The sequence below is a fragment of the Chlorocebus sabaeus genome, chromosome 10 (assembly GCF_047675955.1).
Source record: "Chlorocebus sabaeus isolate Y175 chromosome 10, mChlSab1.0.hap1, whole genome shotgun sequence".
Classification (NCBI taxonomy): domain Eukaryota; kingdom Metazoa; phylum Chordata; class Mammalia; order Primates; family Cercopithecidae; genus Chlorocebus; species Chlorocebus sabaeus.
The window spans coordinates 129,650,061-129,673,342 of record NC_132913.1 but is presented as its reverse complement, the minus strand read 5'-3'; the positions used below and the strand labels follow the sequence as shown (position 1 = coordinate 129,673,342).

Sequence of the window (23,282 nt, the reverse complement as noted above, 5' to 3'; positions counted from 1 at the left end):
TAGATGATAGGCTGATGGGAGCAGCAAACCACCATGGCACATGTATACCTATGTAACAAACCTACACATTCTGCACATGTATCCCAGAACCTAAAGTGTAATTTAAAAAAAAAAAAGAAAGAAATCATCCTACCCTACACGAAACCCTCTAGAGTACAAAGAGGAGGGTCCTCCCCCTCCTTTCACAAGGCCAGAACAGCCCTAGTCCCAAACCTAACAACGGTGTTAGAGAAAAGGAAAGCATAGATGATCATCCTCTGTGAATACGGGTGTAAAACTCTTCTCACATTATTATCACATAAAATCTAGTCATATTAAAAAGTACTTTATTAGAGAAATTCAAGGCAGCATTAATATTTGAAAATCAATCCCCCATATTAGTAGAATAAAGAAGAGATGTAATAGGGTGATATAGAATAAAATAGAATTAAAATTCAAAACATGTTTGTAGAGAAAAACATTCTCAGCAAAGTAAGAAAAGAAGAAAACATCCTCAGGCTGATAAAGGGCACCATGAAAAGCCACAGCTAGCATCAGACTCAGTAGTGAAATCGTCACCTCTTTCCCATGGAGGTGCACAAGAATGTTCATGCTCACCATTTCAATCTGACGTTAGCATAAAGTTTGTCAATACAGATGGAACCTGCTCGTTAATTACACCCATGCAAGCCCCTCTCTAATTGCAGAGGAGGACTCAGGTTGCACATCTAAAAAGTCCAAGGCCTCAGGAACTAAACCTAAAAATAGATCTCAGCACTTTGGGAGGCCAAGGCAGGTGGATCACCTGAGGTCAGGAGTTCAAGACCAGCCTGGCCAACATGGTGAAATACTAAAAATACAAAAATTAGCCAGGTGCGGGTCTACTAAAAATACAAAAAATAGCTAGGTGTAGTGGTGTGTGCCTGTAATCCCAGCAACTTGGGAGGCTGAGGCACAGGAATCACTTGAACCCGGGAGGCAGAGGTCGCAATGAGCGAGATCATGTCACTGCACTCCAGCCTGGGTGATAGAGTGAGACTCCATCTCAAAAAAAAAAAGTCTCAAAAAAAAAAAAAAGGCTACAGAATACATGGTCTATTAAAAATTATATTTCTACACGTATGATAGTTAAAAACATTTGGTAGCTTACATTTTAAAATCAACAATTTAAAATAGCATCAAAACCATACAACACATAGGAATACATTTATTGGAAGATGTATAAATTCCCTACAATAAAAACTACAAAGCATTTCCAAGAAAAGTTAATGAAGATGTAAATCAGTAGAAACAGGTGCTGTGTTCACCAGTTGAAGGACTCAATATTGGAAAGATCACTTCTCCTGTAACTGTCAGGTAGATTCAGTGGCATTCCAGTCAAAATCTCAGCAATCCTGTTTCACATAAACTGACAGTCTCATACTAAAACGTACCTGGGATCTGACTTCTGCTTAAGGAATCCATACAAATGAGCTGGAGGTGGAATGGAGATGGAAGTGTCAAAGCTGACCCTTGAAACACCCCAGGAGAAGAAAACTTAAGGAGAAATTTTGCAAGATCTGGATAGACAAAATCTCTTAGAATCTGAAAACAAAGCACTAGGTATAAAAATTAAAATGTTTTATACATGTGACTTCATCAAAATTGATGACTTCAGTTTATTTTTTAAAAAAAATTTTTAAGGACATAAAAAATAAGCCAGACACTCGTGAAAATATTCACATTACACAGGGAACTCACAGATGGAATACATAGATATTCCCTGAAAATTAACATTAAAAATACAAACAACCAAACGAAAAGAGCAAAGAACTCGGATACAGAGCATGTAAATAAAGATAGAAACCACATGGGATAATAAATATGAAAATTTTATTTTCATATTTATCCATTATCCTTATCCATTAGGCAAATGCAAATTAAAACCACAACAAAGTACCATTATGCACCCATTAACCTAGCCAATCTTTTTTTAATGATAGTACCGAATGTTGGCAAGGAAAGGAGCCACTGGAACTCTCATCCACTGCTGGTCAGAGCACACGGTGGTACAACCACTTGGGAAAACTGGCATTTCCACAGAAAACAAAACATATACTACCATAGGATCCAGCTCTTTCATGCTTAGGTATTTGTAAAGAAATGAAAATAATTGTCTGCAAACTGTCTTTACGGTACTCTTCATTGCAGCTTTATTCATAATGGGAAAAATGTGGAGAAACCTAATTATCGATCGATAGGAAGATTGATAAACAATGGTAGAGTATCCATACAAAGCAATACCACCAGGCCCCAAAGTGAACCAGGTGTGTGCTGCAGGTAACGAGACTCCCACAACCTTGAGCCAAACAAGCCAGGTGAGAACAGTACGTCTAGTACCACCCGCCTGTAGGAAGTCCATAAACGGCAGCCCATGCAAGGCAGGGGTGGAAATCAGAAGAGCGGCCGTCACTGGGAGTGGAGGGTGATTCCAGGATGCCGGCGAGGTTCTGTCCTTGGTTGGAGCGCTGTTATGTGGCCGCAGACTTTGTCAAAACTCCTGGAGCTATATGGTTACGTGTCAGTAAAAGGAAAAAGAAAACGTGTGTAAGACTTTTCTTAATATGATGACTTTAAAACTTGAAAATGTTAATAGACATTCTTTCTCCATTTTGTCAAGATAAAAATGAAAATGTAATTTTTTTCATTTAACTCTACCTGTTTTATGCATATCACAAAGAAATGAGATAGATAAGGAAGCAGCATAATCTCAGATTGTGTGATGCTGTGACCAACATTTGTGGAAACTAATAAAAACGGTTTTGTTCAAGGTGCAGCAGGACTTAGAGATGGAATAGACAAAACAAGCGTGAGATCAGTTTCTACGACTGTGGTTGCTCTTTTGGCTGAGGTCCACCCAATACGGAACTGGAAATAGTGCCCAGGACTTCATCACATAATAATTCAAAAATCTCTACTTATTGTCATGAGTCTGTTTCAATAACACACTAGGGTAAGCTTCCACAAGCAAACAGAAAATAAGGTGGGTGAAAAGCTCCACTAAGAAATCTCCTGGTTTCTCCGGTCCCTGCTCTCTACGCTTCCTGTTACTGTGGTATTACCTGAATCCCAGGATGAGACCATATGCATCTGGAGCTTCAGAGACCTCAGTAATTACTTTTTTAAAACATAAAAGACTTATTTCAGATCATTATTCATGTGGTTCGTCTGGAAAAGGATCCCTGATTCAACGTTTACTGCATTTGGCGTTGGTGTTATCGTGGGAGTATTTAGGTTCTGAAAAGGTGGAGGCAGGATGTGAGTTCACATCCTCTTGAAGAATGGTAGTGGGATAAAGCGGGTAGCCGTTTCAGTCAGATGTCAAACGGTCATGATTTAATGTTAGGGGAAGCGCGAGCGTAGGTGGGTTCCATGGCACATTGAGATCTCCTTCATTTCAGGGTAAGGAAAGAGGGGCTGATCCTCCCCAGGTAAGAGCTACGGGAGCTTTGCTGGGAAGGACCTTGGTTGGGTGACAATAAAAATGTAATCACCTGCAATGGGCAAGTGACTTTTTTTTTAAAGTTGTGTCCTGATTTGAAAAGAAAAGCATTTCATTTAAAATAAAGGTTGAATACATTCAAGGTGTACAATATGGTGAGGTGATTATGATACATTTTGCACTGATTACTACGATAAAATTGACCAACACATCCATCACCACCCCAGCCCTTATTCCACTTACAATGGAAAGCTGGTGCACGCTGACCAACATCTCAGCACCACCTCCCCTCCCGGCCCCTGGTCACCAGCCTTCTAATCTCTGCTTCTCTGAGTTTGGCTTTTTTAGATTCCACATGGAAGGGAGATCACACAGAATGTGTGTCTCTCTGTCTGGCTTACCTCGCTGAGCAGAGCCTCCTCCAGGCTCACCCACCGTGTCACATGCTTCCTTCTTTTTAAATAAGAATGTTCTTCTTTCTTAAGGCTGGATAATATTATGTGTGTGCGTGTGTGTGTGTCTGTGTGTATACACATCAAACTTTCTTTATCCATTCACCCCCTGTGGACAATTAGTTTCCTTCTGTGCCTTGGTTATTGTGAGCAGTGCGGCAGTGAATGTGCTGTGGTTATTGTGAGCAGTGCGGCAGTGAACACGTCGTGTCTATTGTGAGCGGTGCGGCAGTGAGCATGTCAGGCTGTTGTGAACAGTGCCGCAGTGATCATGCTGTGGTTACCGTCAGTAAAGCTGCAGTGAGCACGTTGTATCTATTGTGAGCAGTGCTGCAGTGAACACGTCGTGTCTATTGTGAGCAGTGCTGCAGTGAACACGTCGTGTCTATTGTGAGCAGTGCGGCAGTGAGCACGTTGTGTCTATTGTGAGCAGTGCTGCAGTGAACATGGTGTGTCTATTGTGAGCAGTGCAGCAGTGAACATGCTCTGTCTATTGTGAGCTGTGCTGCAGTGATCATGCCGTGGTTATTGTGAGCAGTGCTGCAGTGAACATGCTGTGTCTATGGTGAGTAGTGCTGCAGTGAACGTGCCGTGGTTATTGTGAGCAGTGCTGCAGTGAACGTGCCATGTCTATCGTGAGCTGTGCAGCAGTGAATATGCCGTGGTTATTGTGATTAGTGCTGCAGTGAACGTGCTGTGTCTATTGTGAGCTGTGCTGCAGTGATCATGCCATGGTTATTGTGAGCAGTGCAGCAGTGAATGTGCCGTGTCTATTGTGAGCTGTGCTGCAGTGATCATGCCGTGGTTATTGTGAGCAGTGCTGCAGTGAACGTGCCGTGTCTATTGTGAGCTGTGCTGCAGTGATCATGCCGTGGTTATTGTGAGCAGTGCAGCAGTGAACATGCTCTGTCTATTGTGAGCTGTGCAGCAGTGAATATGCCGTGGTTATTGTGAGTAGTGCTGCAGTGAACGTGCCGTGTCTATTGTGAGCAGTACTGCCGTGAACGTGCCGTGTCTATTGTGAGCAGTGCAGCAGTGAATATGCCGTGGTTATTGTGAGCAGTGCTGCAGTGAACATGCTGTGTCTATTGTGAGCAGTGCTGCAGTGATCATGCCGTGGTTATTGTGAGCAGTGCAGCAGTGAATGTGCCATGTCTATTGTGAGCAATGCAGCAGTGAACATGGAAATCCAGGTGTCTCTTTGATGTACTGATTTCGTTTCCTTGGGACATAAACCCAGGAGTGGTTTTGCTGGATCCTACAGTGGTTCCATGTTGAGTTTTTCGAGGAGCTACTGTCCCGTTTTCCTCCGCGGCTGCAGATTCACATTCCCACCACAGTGTACAAGGCTTCTTTGTCCGTGCTGGGGTAGGCGGCTGACTTAGGAAGCGAAGTCACCTCAGTTCAAAAAACAGAGCTCTTTCCAGGAAGGAGAAGACAGAGACCTTCAATCCTTCTTTGTCAAGGTCATACCCATCCTGATGACGTGGACGGATTTATATGAAAGCGTATTCTACAAGCATAAGAGAAATCATCTACAACAGTAACCAAAAGGTTAAAAAGTCTATGTAATATAAATGAAATATGATGTCCTTATCAATAGAAGCTCTACATGGATTTCAAAACAGACTAAACCCCTGACTTAAGCTTTTTGATTAAAAAATGGTTACCTCATCAAAAAAGTATAAATTTAATCTCAAACTGTTTAATTGGGAACATTTTATGATAAAACCTAGTTTTAAACATATCAGTAAAAATGCAAATTCATTTTGCTTAAGCCGAATTGGGGAATGTGCTCTGATTGTAAACTAATGTATGGAAAGATTACTTAAGGAATTTCATGTAGCTGTATCTAAAAGTGTGATTTTTACTGGCACACTGAGTGAGGAGAGCAGTCATCTAGAATGTTAAAATTATCTGCACTCCCCTTGATTTCTACCATGTGCTGCAAAGCTTCTCTACAAGGCATTGTTTCTGCTTTACTGGTAATGCCGAGGTTGACCGGACTGATTCGAAACACACAGGTGAAGGGGGGCAATAAACTTCCTCTCGGGTCTCCCAGCCTCCACACTGGGTATTCTCCGTGTTTTGTGTGGTTTCTCCCAGGTGATAGGGTGCAAACTCAGCAAGAGCGGGTGTGGTCCCTTCACATTTGTTTCTTACGGATACTGCGGTACATATGCACCCACACATATACATCTCGTTAACTCTCACATATATAAATCTATGTGTAAGTGTATATATATGAATTTATTACTGAATAAAAAGATTTTGTTGTCTAAAATGCCTTCAGTATAAAAGAGTAAAAATTTAAACATATGTACTCCATGTACATAAAAAGTATGAGCATACATAAGCAGAAGTGTCATGTTTCGCCCCCCCAGAGAGCCACAGTGTCTGCATTTTCCAAAAATTAATTTTTTTCATTAACAATATTTGTGGCTAGCTATCTCAATAGATATAGAATTTTCCTTGGTTATGTTTTAATGCCCTTAGTGCATTCCATGTTATCAACGTAAGGCAGTCTATCTAATGAGTACCCTGCTAGTGAGATTTTCCACCTTTTCACATGAGACTGAATGTGCACATTAACCATTTAAGCACAAGAGAGGGAATCTGAAGGGCAAGGAAAATCGCCCTCACTTACTCCTACCCTGTCTGCCCCAGACACAGTCCATCCCCTCTGTCCATAATTTCAGAGCTTCTTTTAAAACTCTCGATAATTATTAGCAGGGCATGGTAGCACATGCCTGTAGTCCTAGCTACTCAGGAGGCTGAGGCAGGCGAATCGCTTGAGCCCAAGAGGTGGAGGTTGCAGTGAGTCAAGATCACACCACTGCACTCCAGCCTGGGTGACAGAGCGAGACTCCGTCTCAAAACAAATAAACAAACAACAACAACAACAACAAAAACTCTCGATAATTCAATGAGGCGCCTGCCCATTGCTGTATCAACATCGACCGCAGACCGTGAAAGGTGCTGAATTTTGAGCGTTTGGTGCAATCCCAATGCCCTTCCCTCCCCTGGGAGCTCTTTGCTGGCTCCATGCCCATGTGCACAGGTCAAGGCTTCCAGCAAGGGATTTATTTCTGTGGCTGCAGCCAAGTAGTCTATACTTTTATGTGTAGAAGGGTTATCTACAGGAATAAACTACCTATAATCGTTGGAATGTTATTTTTAACTTTCTTAAATCGTTTATTTATAATAAGTAAAAAAGTCTATTAACATTGTCATGTTATCTCATTATTAATTATTTTATATGTTACCCTATTCTTTTTCTAATCTCTTTTTGACAGAAACAGGGTGACAGTGTGTATAATACTTTGCAACTGTTTTACGTAGCAACCGACCACACAAGCCTGCTGCATCCATACAGACTGGTTGACTTCATTTTCCCATATGGTTCCACAGTTTAAATGAAATGTGCTTTATCCCATCATTTACTGGTTGGTGAACTTTTTGCTTGCCAGTGTGGTTCGTTCATTGTCACTATAAAAGAATGCTTCCATGAACATCCTTGCACATTTAGCAGAATATATTGATATTTTGTTTCTTCTGAATAGATTTAATAAGTTGGAATAAAATTAACATCAGTAACACTTTCCAGATTTTTTTTCTAAATATAAATTGTGACAATTCACACTCCCAGAACATATTAAATGATCAGTTCAATGCTTATCAAACTAACCCATTAAAATTGCTATGTTATTGTTACTTTATTTTGTTTTTTTTTTTTTTTTTTTTTTTTTTTTGGAGACAGAGTCTCGCTCTGTCACCCAGGCTGGAGTGCAGTGGCCGGATCTCAGCTCACTGCAAGCTCCGCCTCCCGGGTTTTCGCCATTCTCCTGCCTCGGCCTCCCGAGTAGCTGGGACTACAGGCACCCGCCACCTCGCCCGGCTATTTTTTTTGTATTTTTTAGTAGAGACGGGGTTTCACTGTGTTAGCCAGGATGGTCTCGATCTCCTGACCTCGTGATCCGCCTGTCTCGGCCTCCCAAAGTGCTGGGATTACAGGCTTGAGCCACCGCGCCCGGCCTGTTACTTTATTTTGTGTTCCCTGAGTACTAATAAGCTTGAGCATACCTTATAATGTTTTTAGACATTCGCACTTATTTTTCTATAAGTGACTGTTCTATATTTGCCCAATTTTTATTGTATTATTTTTTAAATCTTGTCAGTATACAGAGGCTTTTTATTGGCTAAATTTTGTCTTTCATATTATTCTAAATATTTTTCTATGTTGTCAATTTTATTTTTACCTTGTTTACATGTGCAATAAATTTACAAATTTTTTTTTTTTTTTTTTTTTTTTTTTGGGAGATAGTCTCGCTCTGTTTCCCAGGCTCTTTTGCCTTGCTCCCAAAGCAATGGGATTACAGGTATGAGCCGCCCTGTGGGGCCCAAACATTTCACATATCTAAATAGATTTGTTTTCTCTTTTGTTATTTAGTAATTTTATAACTACATGTTTAATAGGTATTTACAAATATTTATGTAGGCTGAGGGTGGTGACTCCTGCCTGTAATCCCAGTGTTTTGGGAGGCCAAGGCAAGAGGATCACTTGAGGTCAAGAGTTTAAGAGTAGCCTGGGCAGCATAGTGAGACCCTATCTCTATAAAAAATAAAAATAAATAGTCAGGTGTAGTGGGCACACCTGTAGTCCCAGCTACTCAGGATGCTGAGGTGCAAGGATGGTTTGAGCCCAGGATTTGGACATTGCAATGAGCTATCTTACCACTGCATGCTGGCCTGGGGAGCAGAGCAAGACCTGTCTCAATAATAAAAATAAAAATATATGTACCTAATATTTTTCTCATTTGGGCATTTTCCTCCTAAGAAACATTCCTTGAACTATAATGTACCTCTATATATTCTTCTAGAAGTTATTTATATTTATGTTCGAGGGTCCTAACATTGTTTCTCACAGAAGAAGGCTGGCCATTGGTGCCGTATCTACTACATTAACAATTTGTGTTACTGTCATATGTAAGCACTGCATATGTGCCTAGATCTTATTCTTGATAAGTTTCTTGATTTGATTTAGTTCCATAAGTCTATGTTTTCCTTTTCTGAATAAATACAAAGTCACTTAAAACACAGCTTTATAAAACTCTTTAATCTCTTGCCATTTTCAGCACCACCAAGTATCATTTTATAACATTTTCCAGGATATGTATCCACATTAATTCTTTAACTTAAAATTTAAATCATTTTGTGAAGCTCCAACTTATTTCTATTAGCATTCTATTTAAAATGCATTATATTCACATATTAACTAGGGAAGTATCTGAATTTTTACCATCTTCCTGTTTAAAAGGCTATCTTTATCCACTTATTCAAGTCTTCATTTCTATTGATCACTAAAACTTTTGCCATTTCCTTGGTGTGTTTGTTTGTCCCTTTCTTATGAAGTCAGTTCCTAAGTATTATGAAGTTTTTGTTTTTTGGCTATTTTCACTATTTCCATATCCTGTTTGTAATAATACATTGATAGTACACTCAACATTTAATGATGTGTAACAATGCATATGTTGTGTGTTGCATACCTGGCCACATCTTTGATCACTAAAACAGCTTTCTTTAATTATTGTACGTGAGTGTTCCCAGGTATGCATCCTGGTCATCCACAAAAAGAGGTGGTTGTTCACATTACTTTTCAAAGAGTTATAATCATTCCAAATTCTCTAATTTTAAGGTATATTTTAAAATAAAATTGAACAACATTTATTAAACACACGATTGTTTTGGTCTCTCTGTCACCCAGGCTGGAGTGCAGTGGAGCGATCTCAGCTCACTGCAGCCTGGACTTCCCAGGCTCAAGCAATTCTCCCGCCTGGGCCTCCTGAGTATCCGAGGGAGTACAGCTGCAGGCCGCCATGCTCAGCTAACTTGTTCATTTATTTTTATAGAGATGGGGTCTTACTATGTTACCTAGGCTGGTCTCAAACGCCTGGCCTCAAGTGATCCTTTTCCCTCAGCCTCCGGAAAGACACTTCTTACAAACTGGCCACGAAACATGGTGAGACACCCTGTGAAAGTTGCATTTTTCTCTAAGAAGAGATGGGGATGCCCTTGTTCCTGATCTTAGGGGGCCTTGTTCACCACTGGGCATGGGATTAGCTTCAGGGTTTTCACTGATGCTGTTTATCAGGCTGAGGAGAGTCCCTTCTATTGGTAGATTGCTGTGAGTTGTCATCACGAATGAGAGCTAAATCTGTTGCATACTTTTTGGCTGCCCATTTAAATCAAGCATCAGCAAACCTTTCTTCAAAGGGCCAGAGGGTAAATACCCTTGGCATTTGAACCACATGGTTTCTTTTGCAAATTCCTAACCCTGTTGTTGTGGCTGGAAAGCAAGACAGACATGGTTGCGTACCAGGGAAGCTCCATTCATGGACAATGCCGTTACAATTTTTAGACTAGTCATGTCACAACATCCTGGTCTCCTAGCTCTGGGAAAGGGCTGGGGCCACACGCCGTGGCCTTTCCCTGGCTACCACAGACCCACGGCCCTGCAATTCGCCTGCTCTCTATAAGGAGTGAAGCCTGAGCACAGAGGTTTTGTTTTCATAAAGAATATTTCTCAGGAAGGCCAGAGAACGGTTAATATTTAGTTTTTATTTTAAAATAAATAACTATTATATTCACAAGTTTGGCTGGTTTTGGAAAATAAGGATTAGAAATGGCTGAATCTGTAACTATATTACAGTTCACTAATCCAAAAACACTAAACAATGCAAACGTATTTCCTTCATAGAAAATCCTGTTTCAAAGGCACCTCTCTTCCAGTTGGTTAAAGTGAATGCAAATTCTCATGTCGTTCCAGAAGCAGTTTTCATAATTTACATAACAAATCAGAGCTACACATTTTTGCATTTATGAAAACATAGTGGTACCTACATAGTCATGAAACTCTAATTTTTTTGTTCTAAAAAATTGTGAAGTAAAAAGAAGAAATAAGTTAGGGGAAAAAAGAAAAAATGGAAAACAAGAGAATCTGGCATCAACTTGGGGTAAGACGTGGAGCCCCATCTATGACTATAGAGATGGAATGACCTTTTAAAGGAGAGAAACGCAGATGGAGATGGAGCTGGCGACCCACTGAAGCCTCAGCAAAGTGCACGGGGAGGAGGTGAAAAAATCCACCAACGCCTGGCACAGAGGACGGGGGCCACCGTCAAGAGGGACTCAGGGTCTTGGGGGAAACAGGAACCCCCACACAGGGCGGGAAGATTTCCCTGAAGTGCTGAGTGGCAGGGAACCCACGAGCAAAGAGCGCCTGGGCAGCCTCTTCACAGCCCCCAACGCGGGAAAGTGGGTTGTAAACCGTTGCTTGGAACAGACTTGGAAACCCATGCTGCTCACCGCCCAGGCAGAGCTCCCAGGTCCCTGTGAGGGAGGGGCTGACCCGAGGCCTTTCCAGCATCCAGAGGCACCGGGACCTGTGCTGTGCCTGGCCCAGCTCTGGGAACAGGGCCTTGGGCTGCTCTAGGGAGGAAGCCTGACTGGCTGGCTCTGTTCAGAGCCACTGCAGGCTGCACCAGCTCCTCAGGACGTGTCAGGATTGCTTGGCAAGACTGAGCTGGGCTCTCGTTGCCAGGGGCCTGAGTTGGAGCTGGCACAGCAGGTTGTGCAGGAAAACGCGTCCACAGGACAGCTGTCTGGAGAAGCCTCAGACCCGAAGGCTGGCACAGGCATTGGGGTGGAGATGACCTTGAATTTGCTGCTCCTGGGGCCTGGGCAGGGCCTGCACTCGGCCTTCCTCGACTCAGCCCAATGCCTGTCTTTCTCCTGCTGCCTTTGCTCCGTATCCTCTTTGTAATAAACCTCCGTGGTGCACAACCTGCTGCTGAGTCCTGAGGGTCCCTGGGCGAATCACTAGACTTGGAGGTCGCCATGGATCCCACACCCGGAAGTGAGAGCACGGATCTGCTGGTCACCAAGGTACCTGCCAGGAGGTATGACGTTCATTCAAGGAGGGCAGCAAAACCCACCCACAGCCAAGTGAAACCCATCACATCAGGGAGCCAAGCAGAATGACCAAGATGTGGAAAATAAGGACACAGACCCCACAGGGGAGATACCAGCCATGAGAGAGTTTCCCCCAAAAGACCGAAATTATAAAACCATCAGCCAGGAACTTTAAGGCATCCATTGTAAACGTGATAAAAATTAAAGAAAAAGCTAAAAACAATGATTAGAAATGAAACCTAAAATCAAGAGCCTGCGATCACGAAAAAGCACCTTGTGCGATGAAAACTCACTGCATGGAATTAATTATATACTAGACACTGCTGAACCAAACAGTCAGGAAATTTGAAGACACAGCACTAGGAACAATCTAAAAGAAAACAGAGAGAGGAAGGAGATGGAGGACAACATGGGGAAAATTGCAGTGGCCCCTGGGAAAGTCTCAAGCGTTCAGTAAATACGTAAAGGGAGATCCACAAGACAAGAAGGAACATGGAAAAAAGCTGAATATATAATTGTTGATAATTTTCCAAATTTGAAGAAAAATGCAAACCCACAGAACTAAAAGACCAATAAACCCCGAGAAGAATAAGTGCAAAGAAACAAGGCCCGTTGTGGTCAAATCCCTGAAAACCAGAGATGGTGACAAAGTTTCAGGCTAGAGGGTATTGCTTAGTAGTCACAGTATTAAAATGGTAAAAATACCTTAAGAGCAGGTAGGGGGAAATTATATGTAAAAGAACTAAGATAACGATCAAACAATTCTTATCAGAAACACTGTAACCCAGAAGACAGGGGTACATTTTTAAAGTGCTGAAGAGAAATGGGAGACAGCAAAAACAAACTATATAGCTAGTAAAAATAGTCTTAAACAATAAATCAAAATTAATACATATTTAGACAAGGAAACCCCAAAATAATCTAACACTAGCCAATCTCTGTTACAAAAATGCTAAATGTAAATTTTAATTGTAGAAGAAATGGCCATATCCTGTTGTATGTGAATTATATCTTATTTAAAATTGAGTTTAAGACAGGAGACTGAGGCAGAAGGATCACTGATCCCAGGAGCTTGAGACCAGCCTGGGCAACATAGTGAGATCTGTCTAAAATAAATATGTATATATATCAAATACAATTTCTGCTCTAGGCAGTTCTTTCTCTGTAAGTCTTCTTTGACCTCAGGTCTCAGGTCTCAGAAATAACCAGTTCCATCACATTACCCTTGCATATTATCACTGTATCTCACTCGACCTTCATTTCATTATTATCAATCATAATATTTCAAACTTTTTTTGAAAATCACATGAAACAATACGTAAAGTGCTTAAAGCGTGGCCTCACTTGCAATAGAAACATGGTGGTGGTGGTGATGGTGGTGATGGTGATGATGGTGATGGTAGTGATGGTGGTGATGGTGGTGATGGTGATGGTGGTGATGGTGGTGATGGTAAGGATGGTGGTGATGATGGTGGTAACGGTGGTAATGGTGATGGTAGTGGTGATGGTGATGATGGTGGTGATGGTGGAGGTGATGGTGGAGGTGATGCTGAGGATAGTGGTGATGATGGTGGTAATGGTGGTGATGATGGTGGTGATGGTGGAGGAGATGGTGGTGATGGTGATGACAGTGATGATGATGGTGGCGGTGATGGTGGTGATGATGATGGTGGTGATGGTGGTGATGGTGAGGATGGTGGTGATGCTGAGGATGGTGGTGATGATGGTGGTAATGGTGGTGGTGATGGTGGTGGTGATGGTGGTAATGGTGGTGGTGATGATGGTGGTGGTGATAGTGATGATGGTGGTGATGGTGGTGACGGTGGAGGTGATGATGGAGGAGATGGTGGTGATGGTGATGAAAGTGATGATGATGGTGGTGGTGGTGATGGTGGTGATGATGGTGGTGGTGATGGTGGTGATGGTGAGGATGGTGGTGATGGTGAGGATGGTGGTGATGATGGTGGTAATGGTGGTGGTGATGATGGTGGTGGTGATGGTGGTGATGGTGAGGATGGTGGTGATGATGGTGGTAATGGTGGTGGTGATGATGGTGGTGATGGTGGAGGTGATGATGGAGGAGATGGTGGTGATGGTGATGACAGTGATGATGATGGTGGTGGTGGTGATGGTGGTGAATCCTCTGAGGGCTCTACACATTTCTAGCACTGAAAGTCAACACACATTAACCTTCTACATAAAGGCTAACTGATCTACCATTTGAAGACTGTCTTCTAACACAAAAACCTGGTTGTGTTCCATGAAGCCAAAATTGAGAAATTAGAAGTCGTTATATAAAGCTAATAGCTGAATAATATTGAACAAATAAAATAAACTGTCTTCACACACAGCACGTAACCAGCCAGCAAAGCTTTTACAGGAGCTGCAGTGTTAAGTGTGGTCACTGTGTTTAAGAACAATTGGCATTTTTACCAGCAGCAATAACAGTCAACTTATATAAAAGTTGAAGTATCAAACCATTGGGGATCTAAGGGCTGCTTAATAGCCATTAGTATTAAAAACAGAGAACAGTAACAACTGTTTGGTGTTAAACGTCTATTCACTGAGGGTGAAGCAGTTTCCATTGCCCTGAAACGGGATGATCACCACTCCTCTCTGACATAAATTCCATCTCATTTGCTCTGGGAGAGAAGCGGAGACTTTGAGGGTAGGAGGGGTGAGCAATTGTGGCCACAAACCTGCAAGCCTCCGAGGCAGTGTTGTAGGACCCACACAGCACCACCTCTGCGTCTCCACCACCAGGTGCGCACGCCAACAAGCTCACCCCTCACGGGCACCTGTAGACTCTGCACAAAGCAACAGAAACACAGAGGCCCTCGAAGCAGCACAGACTCATTTCTCCACAGGCTACCTGCGAACAAGACTTCTCAGAGGCAAGGAGCTGCGGAGGAAGCCAGGACCTAACTGGAAGGAGCCAGGTGTGTCTGAGTCCCTGTGCATCTCGTAACGATAACCTCAAACTGCCACGATGTTGAATTTGTACCTAGTATTGAACTTGTATCCAGTGTTGCAAAGGTCATGCTGACTAAACATTTCTAGGTGATTACTTGGAAGTGAAGATTTCATTTCGTGTATTTGGCCTCTTCTTCCAAATCCAGTAGCTGACAAGTGGGGACTCGTTCACCCTCCATCTCTCAGGCGCTTGCTGATGAAAAAGGCACTCTGAAGCTGGAGCAGGTTAAGGAAGGAGCTCTCTTCTCTGGGGTGACCCCGTGAAGTCAGGCAGGAGATTCAGCTTCCACTGACCTCAGCACATCTCCAGGCAGTGATGACACCAAGCTCCATCTTTCCCAGCACACCCCACTGTCTTCTTTTAAGGATAATATAACTGGCTGGGCGCTGTGGCTCAAGCCTGTAATCCCAGCACTTTGGGAGACTGAGACGGGTGGATCACGAGGTCAGGAGATCGAGACCATCCTGGCTAACCCGGTGAAACCCCGTCTCTACTAAAAAATACAAAAAACTAGCCGGGCGAGGTGGCGGGCGCCTGTAGTCCCAGCTACTTGGGAGGCTGAGGCAGGAGAGTGGCGTGAACCCGGGAGGCGGAGCTTGCAGTGAGCTGAGATCCGGCCACTGCACTCCAGCCTGGGCGACAGAGCAAGACTCTGTCTCAAAAAAAAGGGGGAAAAAAAAAAAAAAGGATAATATAACCAAAAAGTACTTTCGACTTTAAATCTTTCATTTTTAAACGTAACTCTGTGATTTCCACAACATTTGGTTTAAAGACACACTTAGAATTCCTTGAATTTCAGAATTAATGAACTTTTTTATTAGTTAAAAAATATACGGAATATGCTCTTAAGAATGATATTTCCGGAGACCATCTCTAAATACAGCATCTAAATAAAACAGATGATGCCAGGGAAGACAGAGAATATCTAAACGTACAGCAGGTTAGACACACGAGGGCCCTAACTATAAAATGTGGGATCTTGACTCTTTTTTTTTTTTTTTTTTTTTTTTTTTTTTTTTTTTTTTTTTTTTTGAGGCGGAGTCTTGCTCTGTCGCCCAGGCTGGAGTGCATTGGCACGATCTCGGCTCACTGCAAGCTCCGCCTCCTGGGTTCAAGCGATTCTCCTGCCTCAGCTTCCCGAGTAGCTGGGATTGCAAGCATTGTATCACCATTCCCAGCTAATTTTTTGGATTTTTAGTAAAGACGGGGTTTCACCATGTTGGCCAGGCTGGTCTCGAACTCCTGACCTCAAGTGATCTGCCCGCCTGGGCCTCCGAAAGTGCTGGGATTACAGGCGTGAGCCACTGCACCTGGCCTTGGCTCTCTCTTGTAGATCTAAGTTGCACGCGTGAAATTTAGATGATTGATTCCTGTGTGCTCTGAAGGATTTGGATTACTTAGGATCAGACAACGGGAAGTAGAATCACGGTTTGATTTAGGAACCTGGCCCTGAGCTGAGACACCAGCTTGGGCTCCACACTCGGCTCCGCGCGGTGTGGCCGATGTGGCCCGAGGCTGCAGGAGCCGCCGTGCCCCGTCCCTGCCCCCAGGGTCTCCCGCTCACACGGGGACAGTCCCCTGAGTTCACGGGATCCGGGGAAGTCCCCCCAGGGGAGCGACCTGTCTCCAGGAACCCAGCCTTGTGTGCAGCTGGGCGAGCTCTGCAGCGTGTGGAGATTTAATCCTGAAACAAGCGGACCCGAGGCGGGGAAGGCCCAGCAGAAAAGCCCCGGGATCGCCGCCCGCGCCCCCTGGAGGGAACCGCCTCGCTCCGCGGCTCCGCCTCCTCCCGGGCGCTCGGGCCGCTCCCTGGGCAGCCGCGCTCCTGGGCTCCGCCTCCGCCTGCGGGGCCTTCGGGGAGACGCAGCTCCCGAGTCCGCCCAGACCCCGGGGACAGGCGCGGCCACCGTCTGGTCTGGGGTCCCTGCGGCTGCCCCGGGACCTGCGGCGCCCTCAGCCCTGCGGCCTCCTCCTCGCCGGTGCCGTCCCCGCTCCCGGAGCTCTCGGCCTGGGCGCCTGCGCCGCCTTCCTCCACGGGAGGGCGGAGTTTCTGGGGGTCCAGGGAGGGTGGGAGGAGTTTCTAGGGGGCCTGGGGCGGGAGGGAGGCCGGGACGGGCCGGGCAGGGCGAGCTCCGAGGTGGGGAGGGGGAGGCCGTAGCCACCCGGGAGCGCCTCTGGGCAGAGGCGAGGTCTACACGGCTGCACGCGCTCAGGGGGTCGTGGTGCTGTGACAGGAAAGGGGTCCCCATAAGACAGGGTTCTTGGATCTCGCACAAGGAAGAATTCAGGGCGAGGCCATAAAGCAAAGTGAGCGCAAATTTATTTAGAAGGTGGAGGAACAAGAGAGTGGCTACTCCGAAAACAGAGCAGCCCCGAGGGCTGCTGATTGCTCATTTTTCTGGTTATTTCTTGATGATGCTAAACAAGGGGTGGGGGCGATCATTCATGCCGCCTCTTTTTAGACCCAATAGGAACTTTCTGGCGTTGCCATGGCTTTGTAAACTCACCCAGCTGGTGGGAGTGTGCAGAGAGGACGCCCAGAGGTCACTCGTCTCGCCATCTTGGACTTGGTGGAATTCGGTCGCTTCTTTAACATGGTTTATCAGCAAGGTCTTTATGACCTGTATCTGTGCTGACCTCTCTCATCCTGTGACTCAGAACTCCTGACTGTCTGGGAATGCAGCCCGGTAGCTCTCAGCCGCATTTTACTCAGCTCCTATTCGAAGTGGACCTGCTCTGGTTCACAAGCCTCTGACAGTGTGGCCACCGGGGAAAGCCGAGGTGGAGCTCGCAGTCGCGTCCAGGGCCCAGCAGCCCTGCGGGGCTCCTCCTGGTGGGAACGTGGCCTTCGACCTGCATTTCCAGAAGCCACACCCAGGCTCGGGGGGGCCCTGGACAAGGGCGTGTGCCTCACTGTGGGGTCCATTCCTACCGTGTTGCAACAGTCACGGGAAGCCCTTCTGGATGTCCACAGCCGCAGGTTGGTGTGTGGGGGACACAGAGGCCTTGGGTTCACCACGGAAGACACGATTCCCACAGGTCCTGCTGGGCACCGCGTCACTCACATGGGGGAGGCAGAGGAAGAGCCCATAGCCACCTGGGTGTCTTGTCCCAAAGCCCATACGGGCCACGGTGTCCAGGAGCCCAGCTCATGCGGCAGGCAAAGGGCTCGGACCCCTCCCCAGCGGGGTCTGAAATGCAGAAGCAGGGACTGCCTGAGGCCCGCGTGACACCTGCTCTCCAGGAGGGCAAAGGGGCCACACTGAGTCCAGGACAGAGAAGGCAGGTGGTGGTGGGCCCGGCCCAGGGTGTGAGGCTTCCTCTCCCGGTGAGCAGGTGTCCTGGGCCCAGGCCCATCCCATGTGGTCAAACAGGGCTCACCCCTCAGCTACTAACATTGCACAAATGTGTTAGGACTCATGGTTCCTAACCCATTTTTCACTTTCTCTCACACTACTGGACGCCTTCCACCTAACACCCTGAGATGCTTTGGAGCAGGGCCGTACTGAGCTCACTCAGCGTCTGTGCCCAACTGCACGTAGCACAGATGTGAAAAGTTGGAAAGTGAAGAAATGAGGGAGTCCTGGCGTCCTGCAACATGGAATCCATGGGGCATCACTCATATTCCACAAGCATAATCCAGAAATGTCCTTGTCTATTTACTTATATTCCCTAAGAAATCTTTCTCGAGAATATTTTTTTTCAAATTTGGAAATTGTTAACCACTCTTCTCAGCATTTGAGTAATGCATTATTTATTTTGCTGTAGATTGCATGTGTTTTAATTTCAAGGTCCATTAGGTTGAACAGAAAGAAAGCCATGTTCTTGTATAACAGCATCTTTCAGCTTCAGGCAAGAGAAGATGATAAAGCTTTAGAGAGGCCTTGGGAATCCTCCTCAGGCCCCTGTGGATGGTCTGAGATGGAACCTGGGACAGCCACACATGAGCCTGCAAAGGAGGAGCAGAGCAGAGACCAATGACGGTCTCTCAGCCTTGGCAACTGAGCCCGTGAATGCCACGAGATGGTCCTGCTGAGTCTTGGAGCCCTGACAATTCCACCTTTTTCTTATAACTTGCTCTCCATCAATTAAGGGCTCCAGGAAAGGATTTTTAACTTTTTATTATGAAAATTTCAAACATGCATACAAGTAGAGGAGATAAAGCAGTGAACCCCTGCAGCCATCACCCAGATTCAGCCACTGTCAACACCCCGATGACCCGACTTCCGCTTACTGACTGCTGGGGCTAACACTGTGTCACTCATGGATGTCTCAGGGAAGACATCTGAAAGCCAAGTACTGCTTTACCACATCAAAACGCCACCTGCACAGCTGCAGTACACTCACAATTTCTTGCCATCATCAATATCCAGCCTGTGTTGAAATTCTCTTAGTTGTCTCATAAGCGTTTTTGGGTTGCCTTGTTCATATCAGGATCCAAGGAGCCTCCAAGCTCTGCACTTGTCTGGTGTCTCTTCAGTCTCGTTGAATATGCAGCCCCCATCTTATTTCCATTTACTTGTTGGACAATCTGTGTTATTTGGCTTATAGGATTTGCTGATTGCAATCTCCATATCCTTTGTCTTCCTATATTCCTTTGATATTCCTATAAGCTGACAGCAGTGTGATCAGATTCAAGTGTGGTTTGGGCAAGAGGCTGACACTGGGGGTGTGGACGGACCCCTTGCATCTCATCAGAGCCCACCCAGTGTCTGATCCTCCCTCTCTGGTAAAGTTTAGATGAATCAGTGCATTCTCTATATTCGGATGCCCGTCCATTGTAAATTTAACCCCATGACATTTATTTGGTAGGTTTAGACATTATTGATGATCAAGGTCTAGATTATTTCCCTAGAAGTTGCAAAATGATGATTTTGAAATTCAATATTTTCTTCCGTATTAGGTGGGATGCCTATAAAAAGAGAAACTTAATATTACTATTTGGCTTTTCTGAGAAATAATTCCTAAACTAAAAAAAGTGTTCAATTATTTTATGACATTAAAGCCCAAAGCACTTTTAGCATCTTAACTCAGGAGCTCAAATAGCACTCATATCCTTTGATTCACTGCTGTTATCAATCTTTGTTTTTAACTCTTTATTTTGAGATAACTGTAGAGTCACAATGTTGACATAGGAAATAGTAGAGAGAGAACCCATGTACCCTTCATCCAATTGTAACATCTTGCAAAACGATAGGACAATGTCACGACCAAGATGTGGACATTGATAGAGTTGAGATACGGACCCCCATTCACCAAGGATCCCACTCACTCTCCCCATCCGTGCCTTGACATCTGGCAACCACCAATCTGTTCTGCTTTTCTATAATTATGCCATTTCAAAAATGATATACCATGGAATTGTGTAGTATGAACCTTTTGTATTGGTTTTTTTCACTCAACATAATCCTCTGGAGATTTATCCAGGTTGGTGAGTGTGATAATATTGCCTCGTTTTTCCTGCTCAATAGCATTCCGCGGTCCAGGCTTGCCAGAGTGTGTTTCACCAGCTGAAGGAAACCAAGTTGTTTCCATTTTGGGGCTGCTATGAGCAAGGCTGCAATAAACGCTCATGAACAGGTTTTTGTGTGAATGTAAGCCTGCGTTTCTTTGGGGTAGATGTGTTAGTTCTCAAGGGTTTGGAGAATTCAGTGTTACCTTTCTGTGGTGGATTTCTACATTGATTTCATTTATCTGTATGATTTTGATAATTTGCGATATTTTGAAGTTAACTGCATGGCCCAGGATTCGGCCCATTTCTCTTTCCGTGGCACCTCAGTAAATGCGTATGTAAGCATGAAGCGGGTCCTGTGGGTTGATGGTGCTGTTTAGTTATTTCTAGTTTTCTGTTTGTTGACTTTTTTGGTATAGTTGTTCTATCAATTCCGGAGAGAGACACGTTAAAGTCTCCAACTCTAATTATAAATTTATCTACTTTTTCTTTCAGTTCTCTCAGCTTTTGCTTCATGTATTCCACAGCTATTTTGTGCATCCACATTTAGAACTATTACGTCTTCTTGATGAATTGACTTTTTTATTATTATATAATGTCTATCTCTGATTTTCTTGTTCTGCAGTCCACTTTGTCTGATGTTAATACAGCCACATCCACTTTTTAAAAAATTAATGTTTGCATGATTGACTTGCCTAGTCCCATTCCTTTAACCTGCCTATGGCATTAAAGTGATTTTTATTGTAAACAGCATTTGGTTGGGCCATGTTTTTACTTCTGTTGGCAATCTTTGTGTTTAAATTGACATACTTAAACCATTTACATTGAATGTAACTATTTAAACATTAGAGTATAAATGTGGTATTTTATTTTCTGTTTTGCATTTGTTCTATCAGTTTGCCATTTTTCTGTTTTTGTTTTGTTTTGTTTTTTAAATCTTTCCATGGGTTACTCGGACACTTTCAGAATTTCATTTTGATTTTTCTATAGTATTTTAATTGCACATTATGTAGACATTACTTATATTCTCCATCCATTGTCGTTTACCAGTTTGAGTATAAAAATACAACCTATTTTTATATCTCTTTTCTTTCCCCATTTATAATTGTCTTTAATGTCTTCTCACACCAAACAATGCAACAATTTTGCTTCAACCACCAAATATAATTTAGAAAACTCAGGAAGAGAAGAAAACATGTTGTATTTACTCATGTTTTTGTTTATTGTGTGCTTTTTTCTTCTTACTGTGTGAGATTTTTTCTTTTATTGTTTTATCCCTATATAGAGAACTTCCTTGAGCTGTTCTTTTAAGATAGGTCTGCTGGTTATAAACTGTCTTTATTTTATTCACATGAGAGTATCTTGACTTCTCCATTCCTGAAGGACATTTTCACACATGTAGGGTTCTGAGTTGACAACGTTTTTCATTCATCACTTTCCAAAATATTGTTTCCTTGTGGCCTCTAGTTTCTGATGAGTAATTCAGCATTATTCAAATATATTTCCCTACAAATAAGGTGTCCATTTTCTCTGGCTGCTTTTAGATTTGTCTTTGGTTTTCAGCATTTAATTAAGAATTTTCTTTACATGGCTTTCTTTGGGTGTGTCTTGTTTGGAGTTTGGTCAGCTTCCTGAATCTGATGATTTTATATCTTTTCCAAATTTGGGAAGTTTACAGTTTTTTATCCCTTCAAATGCATTTTTAAAATGTTTCCTTCTCTTTTCTCTCCTTCTAGAACTTCAATAATAAAAATATAAATCTCTTATAATGGTTTCATATGTCCCTGAACATCTATTTTTGTTTTTCTCAGGCGTGTTTCCCTCTGTTGTTCTGTTGGTTCTGAGCTTTTCATTCTTAATTAAATTTACCTATGTGTTTTAGTTTAAATATATGTATTTTATAGTATTATAAAATATATATGTTATATATATTTATAGTATATATTTTAGTTTAAAATATTCATTTATATAAAGAACTATTAGTAGATACTATATATTTTTAAAGAAGCATATTGTTATCCATAATGTCAGTATACTTAGCTTGAAACTCATATCTTCTTTCTTAATTTCTGCTTCTTTTCATAGTTTATTATTATTTTTCACTAGAAATTATGCCCTTCTTGTAGCTGCTTAAACTTTCACAACATGATTATTTTGGAGCTTTTGTTTTGCTGTTTGTTTTCTGACTGTTCCTTTAAGTTAGTTTCATCAGCAGAAAATGCTTTGACTATTGAAAACTGAACAACATACTACCTCTCATTTTTTTCAGTTAATTTTAATTGAGTAGTTTTCATTTTAACAATAAATTGATTTTCGACAAGTCTCAGATATCCTGGCCAACAAATCCAGGACGACTCTCCAGATGTGTGACGCCCTCTCACACGCCCACAGCTGTGTGTCTCCAGGTGTCACCCACTTCTCAGTGCTCAACTTCCCTCAGCTGTGTGATGGGAACGGCCACAGCACCTGCCCCTGCCCCAGGTGGTTATGGGGACCGTAATATACATATACATGTACATCAATAAATTCTACAATATAGTAGACAGATATATTAATATATAAATACCAATCAATTAATATAGAAATACCAATACATTCTCTGGTGATGGTAATCACTAATTATTAATAAATACCCTCATGGTGCGATAATCAATTTACTACATATTAAATGGATGTGTTTCATTGATTTACTTTAAACACTTTCAATCTGAAGTGTTCCAAAGTTTCCTAATCTTTCTGGAGCACAGCATTATAACTCTACTGACAGATTCCACGCAGCCTTCTTCACCTGTGTGCCTCACACTCGGGTCAGAGACAGACACAGACCAAACTGCAGTTCACAGACACGGAGGAAAACCCTCCATCTCCCAGCATGCACGCTCTCCCCCAGCTTCTGGTGCGGGAATAAGAACGGAACTGCACACTGGCAGCCCCATCAATCGTTCATTAAATCAGCTCACGAACACACCTGGC

General features: G+C 43.4%; 1 protein-coding gene across 3 annotated transcripts; it reads right to left on the bottom strand.

The window, feature by feature from the left end:
- Positions 1-1,138: 1,138 nt before the first annotated feature.
- On the bottom strand, positions 1,139-17,464 carry LOC140712630 (uncharacterized). Of its 3 annotated transcripts, XR_012094365.1 has the most exons (3): positions 17,365-17,464; positions 14,583-14,690; positions 8,319-11,860 (listed from the first exon to the last, which is right to left on the bottom strand). XR_012094365.1 is itself a non-coding variant. In XM_073020236.1 (2 exons), the coding sequence occupies exon 2, from the start codon at positions 14,041-14,043 to the stop codon at positions 13,186-13,188; it is 858 nt and encodes a 285-aa protein (XP_072876337.1). In that variant the 5' UTR covers positions 14,044-14,690; positions 17,365-17,464; the 3' UTR covers positions 12,997-13,185. The 3 variants fall into 3 exon arrangements, 1 of the variants encoding a protein (XP_072876337.1); XR_012094364.1 differs by lacking the exons at positions 8,319-11,860; positions 14,583-14,690 and adding an exon at positions 1,139-2,524 and having other exon boundaries at positions 17,365-17,454; XM_073020236.1 differs by lacking the exon at positions 8,319-11,860 and having other exon boundaries at positions 12,997-14,690.
- Between the last annotated feature and the right edge of the window lie 5,818 nt (positions 17,465-23,282).

Excerpts from the sequence above, each read along its gene's own strand:
- LOC140712630 (XM_073020236.1), bottom strand. The coding sequence starts at position 14,043 with ATGTGTAGAGCCCTCAGAGGATTCACCACCATCACCACCACCACCATC.